The following is an 8,176-nucleotide window of genomic DNA, read 5'->3' as shown; positions in this document are numbered from 1 at the left end:
TTTCCCCCCTTCCTAAAAAAAAACCCCGCATAGGAAAGAATGCTTTGGCGGGCACGTAGGCTAATGAAATTTCTCCAACCAAACTGCGAGTTTTTTTTTTTTTTTTTTTTTGTAAATAAATTTTCACTGAGGTTCCAGAACTGCTGGCTGTGACAGCTGACTAAAATCAATTTTCACAGTGGAGAGACGGATGGGAGCCAAGAGCCAGGGCCAGAACAAACACAGCACATTTGAATATGCGAAATAATGCAAGTCTATACAGAGAAGGTGGAGGAAGAAGAGAGAGGGGCAGAGGGAAGTGAGAATGGGCGAGTGGGGGTGGGGTTGGGGGTGGGTGGAGAGAGCGCTGAATGGGACTCCCTATCCCTCTGCAGGCATTCATTGAGTTTTGGATTGGGCCCATTTCAGCATGCTGGTTCACTGCAGTCGACTTCCACTGACTAAGTCTGAGTCTGTCTGTTCCTGTAGCTTACAGTGCTGAGGAAACGCCCCACGTTGTTTATTTATTTACCTGATGCCCTTTGTTTAGCCTCTTCATTGGAATTAAATAATACCAAAAAATAATTAAAGAAATACTCCAAGAACACTGAATGGGACACAAAACTTGTGTGTTTTATGTTTTTCACTTACTGTCTGTGGCGAGTTGTCAGCTGTAGACTGTATGTCCATGTGTTTAACATGCAAATTGTGCTTCAAAGTTAATATATTTTTTGATCACAAATGTGCTTTAAAAATATGTTAAACTTTCTTGGTGTCATTCTGGCCATTCCATTGGAGCTGCAGGGCTGGGTCAGAAGGCTTTCAAAACAAGCAATCACGACCCAGTTTTGACATGTTCAAAAAAGGGGTATCTTATCTTCCTATTTATATGTAAAGAGATAAGGGAAGTTTCAAGTTTGGGATAATATTCCACTCAACTCACAATTCAGATTGCCGTTCCAACTCGTCAAGGGAAATAGTTCCAACCAGAAAGCCCAGAGTTATGTTCCTGAAGCGAGCAAAAGGGTCATCTTTCTAGGATTGGGGAGGGTGGGGGGGCTCAAGTGCGAACCTCTTTGCATTCCGTGTCACTCATTTTGAATACATCACATGGGCTAACCTTGTGTGACTGTCCTATTTTCCCTTTGAAATCTATGCTATTTCGCACCGAAAGAAACTTACCGCGTTTATTCCTAAGGGTGAATATTGGATTAGAAAAATAACATATTACATAAAGGTATAGCGGTGTCTCTTTGACTCGGCGGCACATAGGCCTACCCAAAAACGCGCGGCTGCAGGCTCCAACTCTATTCCGACGGCATGCGAACGAAGAACCGTCAGTAAATAGGATATAAACAGAATAAAAGGCATTGAAATGTCAACACGGGTTTCTTTAAGAGGAGTTTCTGAGAGACACCGCAAGTTTGTGGCGCATAAAGCCACTTAGTGCCTCAGCACCATGGACAGCTACGGTATCAGGCTTACCTCGGTGCACTCAGGCTCCCGCTATGACTTTCTGGTCCATTCATTTGAAGTAGGCTACTAGCTATATTCTAACCATTTCCTGGAAGATGGATGGACATATTATGTGAGATGAGATGATATTATTGTGGCATCCAATAGGTTTGCATGTAAGGAGAGTATGGCTACATTATATAGGCTATGTATAAAATATGGATGGCACTTCAACACAAACTTGAGAGGGAAACGTTTGTAATGGTTTTAAGGCTACATCAATGATACTGCTACCTGAATGTTTACCCAAAATAGATTTTTTGGGTTTTGTTAGGAAAGTATAAATATAGGCCTATACCTGACTTGAAAATAAACTTCTTCGAAGGGAAAATATGAGATTTGATCGGTTTTATCTATTCGCCTTGTCTATCTGTTTTAGTCTCCACTTTTTCCCCTCAAATTTCCCTCACGGGATCAAAAGAGTATATATACTATATACTTTTCATGTAGCCTAGCGTGTGTCAATGTGTCAATGTATCTCTCCTCTCCTCACTAGGACAAAAAAATGGGTTTTGTTTCCACATTTCCCTAACAGTCAAAACGAAGACATTAGTTTGCATTAGGCTACATATGTTGTATCATATACATTATTTGTTACCAATAGCATATGCGACACATCTCTATAATTACGTCACAGTTGCAATGGCAGAAATATGCACCTCATGTGGCGACTGATTTGAAACCCTTCCGCATGTGGGTAATTCGGAGAACAGCATGCTCATAACGTGATGTTGACCTGGTGGTCTTTAACATCAGGGGGATTTGTTATATTTTCATTTTGTTAAACTTCCTTAATCTAAAAATTTTGTCGCCTAGATTGCACTGATGTTTACCTCAGCACTGGACCGAAGATAGACAAGCAGATATAGTCTCAGTCTTCAATTCCCATAAACGGGATAACGCAACAATCTCTTGAGCAATCTCTCGACAGCCATGGCCTATTATATCTACCTTTGTCATTAGAATGAGGCCACTGAGACACTGAATAATAACATTAAAATATAAAAACAACAAAACACCCCAAATAACAAATGTATTACACACACCACACGCTGACTCACGCACACGCACGCATAGACTCGCTACCAAATAACATACGTGGGCATCATTCACCATCATTGGTAAGCATCATTCACCATCATTCTCCATGGCCCACTACTGGAGTTTTTCATAGCTCACTCTCTACACCGGCAGACAACCTTGCAGTATTCCTCCGGCTGATCCTTCTTCCAGTGCGCAATAATTAGCCTATCTCTGTTTAATGACTAACGCGTCTGACATGGTTGATTTCACAAATCTTACTTCATATTGCTCTCAGCACATCTCTTTAAGGTGGACTGTGAGAGTTTGCATAGTGTCCCGAGTATTTTAGGCTAATTCCCTTTCCAAATTATGTGTAAAAGGAGATGATGTTTGCAGGATTTCTCTGGAAGAGTGACTATTATTACTGCAAGAGGGTAGGAAGGTAATGAGACAAGGAAATGCTGGATTATATCATCACCCCATAACATACGACTGTTCTGTTTTACGTAAATTCGTCTATCAAAACATTTATTCAAAACGTGTTACTTAAAATATAGGCCTACAATACACAATAATCAACGCTTGGTGGAACTGGAACACATTTCAACTTGGACATGGATCTGATATAAAAGCAGTACACCAAACAGTACCCCACTGTTAGTGTTTGGAATATGGAGACAGACTGCCCCACTATCTGAGTATGTTTATGTGCGCCCGGGCGTTCCAATGTGTGTTGTACTGAGCATTGGCAACGTGAACCGCCAAACCACGTCAATTCATCGCTAAGATCAAATTGTGGACACAGAGTGTGGTCTGCTTTCAGCTGTCATTTAAAGGAGCCAGCTTCCTCTTGTGTGGAGGTTACTGTGCTCATTCTGTGCAGGCCAGCTCGACTCGGGTCTTTCGACAAACTTTCTGGGTTATAGTGGCAGCCTACGGAATCTAGTTGCTGTGTTATGAAGCGTTCTGTGCATTTCACATTACTGAAAGCTATTTGTAGCCTACATCAAGAGGTTTTAATGTTGGTCCTTTAGTAAGATCTGCATTATAATTGTTAAGCTATACCGGAACCAGGAGTGATCAAATTCTAATTGCCTCCGCAAAGGTTTATCCTTAGACGAGGACCAGGTGACTGAGCAAACTGTGAGCTTGAAGGCATAACGGGCCATGAATATTGATGGTGGCTATAGTTTTTATTTTGACACAATTCTCATATGGACTTGCAGCACATCCAGCTGGTCCACGCCATGCGCTACACGGGTATTAATTGAAGTGTTGAATCGTTTTGAGCGCGTATTTTGCGCATCTAATGATGGGGAAAATGTGCTGAATAGCCGACGTTCGATTTCGGTCACATTCTGCTGGCGTGCGAGAGGGATCACATATACATTTCACTTAATAATCACAAGTGCGGGCTCATGCATCACAGCCGCTTTGCCTCGGGCTTATTACAGCCGTCACCCTTTTAAACAGCACAATTTGCATGTTGAAGAGCCCACGCACTTTGGCTAAAAACCACCAACTGTGAAAGCACAACAATTAATTTCTGGTAGGCTACTTGTATAAACATTCCAATGTGTTCCATAACTTCGATTTAAAAACGGAAAATGCATTTTAAAATAGTCTTGCCAGGCAAATGAATAATAGGCTACAGTATCAAATAATAAGTCCAAGCTTAAACTTGTGAAAATTGTTTAAAGTTTCTTTAAAAAATCAAACAGAGACGCTTCTAGATTCTAATTCTAGAATATTTTTTTTTTTTCATAAAAGTAGGGTTTATTATGGCATTGTATTTTAAAGGGCTTATGTCCCCCATTTGCATTCACTGACATAAGTGGCACAATCTCCAAAAATACGTTAACTAATAGCAAACGTATCACATTGTTTTCAAAATGCAAAATTCGTGTATGTATCAGAGACGGCTTCTGTCGCTACAATTCTGAAGCATTCATAAATGGTCTATGGGTATGTTCTACACGGGGTCGCTTTGCTGTGAGATTAGGACGGCAAAACAGGTGCAAACCTCAACCAACCTTGTCCCAAGAGAGATGTGTACAATTGTTCTCGTTTAATAAATATTGGCCTGAGGGGCATTGTCATTGACAACAGGCCTGGGAGCAAGTCTGTGTTTAGAGTGGTTATAATACTACCTATTTCTTTGTTTTGTTTAATCTCATTTCTGTTATCTTTAAAAACTGCTGCAGCACCTTGTCATTCGAAATTGACACCACATAGCGTTTTTTTTTCTGTAAACATGTTAGAATCTACAATAAAACAAAACATGTGTTAACACTGAGTATTTTATTTTCGTAAAACTATTACACAAGTAAGTATTAAATATATATTGCATAATTTCATAAAAATTGAAATCGAACATTTAAATTTACACTAAAACATGAATATTTATGCATTGAAACGACTGTAAAACAGCTCATTTGGATGTGTGGGGAAAACGTAGCCTAAACATATAGTATTTGATTGCGTTTATTATTCCAGACTGAACTGGTGTCTAAGATTTACACCGTCAGAAGTCAGGTTTTATTGCAAAACAAGGTTGAAGGTCTGTGTTTGTACAGCTTAAAGTAAATGGATTCTGGGAGGGAGGAGAGTAACCTCCTTTTCCTCCCCAATCTTTGTTTGTGTGGTAATATACATATTTTCGTAAAGGTATTATGTCGGTTTCTCTGTGCTGATTGGGTGCTCAGGTTGGCAAGTCTACGCCCTGCGATTATGTCAGATTGCGTGCAGACCAAACCAGCGCAGCCTTTGAACTTCACCGCTTTTGGCTCTCATTCACACACTCTTCCTCATTTCCTAGCCAGGTGCTTTGCAAGGCGAGAAACCTCTAAGAAAAAACACGCACACAAACATTGCTTATCGACTGCGGGACTTCGCCTTCTCACCTCGGTGGATTGCAGGCGGTCGAGTGGCACCGAAAAGCGTCGTTTTGCATTAGAGGAAGACATTTTCAACTTCGAAACCACTGCTTCTACCCGACGATCTAAACAAGTGGGAGCCTTATTTTCATTGATGCTGTTTTTGCAACACTTCTCTGAATTTAAGAAGTGGCATGCCTAGCGTCTGTCTGCGAAACAGGTGAATATATTTCTGCATTGGTTGGTTACAGAACTTTTCTGCGTTGTTTTGATAGCGGGATAAACAGAGTCGTAAAATGTCAAAGCCAGCAGATCATATCAAGAGACCCATGAATGCCTTCATGGTTTGGTCCCGGGGCCAGAGAAGGAAAATGGCACAAGACAATCCTAAAATGCATAATTCAGAAATAAGCAAAAGACTTGGCGCGGAGTGGAAGCTGTTGTCAGAATCAGAGAAACGACCCTACATCGACGAGGCGAAGCGGCTGCGAGCGCAGCATATGAAAGAGCACCCAGACTACAAGTACAGACCCAGACGCAAGCCCAAAAACCTGCTGAAGAAGGACAGGTACGTCTTCCCCTTGCCCTACCTTGGGGACACGGATCACTTGAAAGGACTTCCCGTATCGGCCGCGGACTCTCTTTTGAGTGCCTCAGAAAAAGCCCGAGCATTTCTGCCGCCAACGTCGACACCTTACTCATTTCTTGACCCAAGTCAGTTCAGTTCAAGCGCCATACAGAAGATGACAGAGATGCCCCACACGTTGACCACCAGCACTTTGCCCTATGCGTCCTCATTGGGATACCAGAACGGCGCATTTGGTAGTTTGGGCTGCCCAAGCCAGCACACCCATACCCACCCTTCGCCCACAAACCCTGGGTATGTGGTACCCTGTAACTGCACAGCCTGGTCGACGTCGAGTTTACAACCTCCCGTTGCCTACATACTTTTTCCAGGTATGACCAAGACTGGGATAGACCCATACTCATCAGCACATGCTGCTGCTATGTAACCTGATTATAAAATACTGACTTCTCTTTGAAAACTTGAATACAATGATGCATGTATATACGGACCAAACGCAATCTCAAAGAAACATCACAAACATTTCATGAACTCGAGGACTTGACAGAGGAACCGGACGATAACTTTAAACGCGAACAAGACGTTCCTACGACCTCAGCGTGGAGCTGGGAATTGATGTAAGGCAGGTGCCCTGTGAACTGTAAGACTTGTAAATGTTATAATGTTTATTAATGGCTACCGGAAAGGGACGCCTTTAACTTTATTTATTATGTACATTTTGATGCTATAATAATATTTTTGTTCAGTGATTAATATTATTATGATCATCATATTTTCAAGACAATTTTGGTTTGCACAATTATCGATTAGTCTACTTGTTTCATGTATAATGTCTTGATTTTTTGGCACTCAGATGATATGGTTAGGGTCAAAACTAGGACCTTTGAGTTGAATGAATATACGGGTTATATTGTTTATATTTATCAAACTGGCACATCAAATTAGACAGTCTATTTAAAATATCAAATGAACAAATCTTATCATTCAATATTTTAAATTGTTTGCATTTTCCTGTGGTTCAGTGCTAATAGTCACACGTTAATTTTATTTGAAAAAAGAGCTTCAGTTATGAAGTTAAGCAGTTAATGTTGTATTTTTAATCTGAGATGGTAATTTAAAACCTGTCTTGTTATGGAAAGGACATGTATCTAGAAGGGGATACCTCGTTTCTTTGTTCATTTGCCGAGCAAAGACGTTTTGAATAAAGACAATCTGTCTTCAAAAGAATAGAAAAGAATTGTTGTGATTACACTGCTAGTAGAGTTTGGTGATTTAGAAATGCCATAGCCATATTTTGTTAAGCTTGGGGTAGTAAAGTCCGTATTATAAAACTACGGAGGAAACTAGTGCAATACCAACACATTAATATCAAAATATTATGGCCTTTACTTGCATCCAAAAATCTCAGCCTTCTAGGCTATTTTGAATTATAAAATAAAATGTCACTTGTTTATGTCAAATGCCTTGTCATCCCAAATGTAAATTTTAGAGCAGCAATTTCCACATAGCATTATTGTGGACCTATCTATTTTTAAAACAAAACCCAGCTCCTTTATTGATTAAGCGTCCTCCAAATTGAACAAGAAAGCTTTGCGCATAAACTGTCATTGTCATTTTGTTTTGAGTCTAACCATCCCAACAAGCGCCTTAACCTGAAACGGATGCGGTGATTCATCAGAGTGTGCCGAGTGCCCATCTGCTCACCGTGAATAGATGTGAGATAAGTGTTGACAACGCGTGGCTTCCAGGATTTCTCTTGAGGGACCAGTGTCAGAATGAAATTGCAAAACAATTAATGTACAGGGAGCCGAACGCAAACAGGGGCCCCCCAAACAACAACAATCCATTGAAATTTAGAGTGTGAGCCACAATAGGATGGAAATCAGTTTGGAGTGGGGGTGGTTGGAGTAGCTTAGCCAGCCACGCCGTTTAGCATCACAAAACGCTACGTGAAAATGAATAATTATGCAATAAGACAACGTGGGCAGCTTCGAACAGCGAAACCAGATTCTAATGCAGCTGGTAATTGAGTGCGTGATACTGCGTATGGTATTATTCTGTTCCTGAGTAGGCCTTTAGCTGCTGGTGGTGTTGTGTACAGAAGATGCGACATAACATAATAGACGTTGCATTAGGAGAAGGCAGAGGCCTACCTGAAGGGTCTAATTCAGCCTGGCATGCGGTGTCAATTCTCCCT

At 40.9% G+C, this 8,176-nt stretch overlaps 1 protein-coding gene across 1 annotated transcript; it reads left to right on the top strand.

Moving 5' to 3' along the window:
- The first annotated feature begins 5,303 nt into the window (after window positions 1-5,303).
- Window positions 5,304-7,948, top strand: sox14 (SRY-box transcription factor 14). The gene has a single exon (XM_076277654.1). The coding sequence runs from the start codon at window positions 5,690-5,692 to the stop codon at window positions 6,404-6,406; it is 717 nt and encodes a 238-aa protein (XP_076133769.1). The 5' UTR covers window positions 5,304-5,689; the 3' UTR covers window positions 6,407-7,948.
- Window positions 7,949-8,176: the final 228 nt, after the last annotated feature.

The sequence above is a fragment of the Alosa pseudoharengus genome, unplaced genomic scaffold (genome assembly GCF_046254945.1).
Source record: "Alosa pseudoharengus isolate Yale_2024_CS ecotype anadromous, Long Island Sound unplaced genomic scaffold, YU_APseudo_1.1 YU_APseudo_1.1_scf_11, whole genome shotgun sequence".
Classification (NCBI taxonomy): Eukaryota; Metazoa; Chordata; class Actinopteri; order Clupeiformes; family Clupeidae; genus Alosa; species Alosa pseudoharengus.
Note: the sequence above shows the minus strand (reverse complement) of the source record. Positions and strands in the feature narration are given on the sequence as shown.

Bases quoted from the DNA above. Each gene is read 5' to 3' on its own strand.
- sox14 (XM_076277654.1), top strand. From the start codon at position 5,690: ATGTCAAAGCCAGCAGATCATATCAAGAGACCCATGAATGCCTTCATG.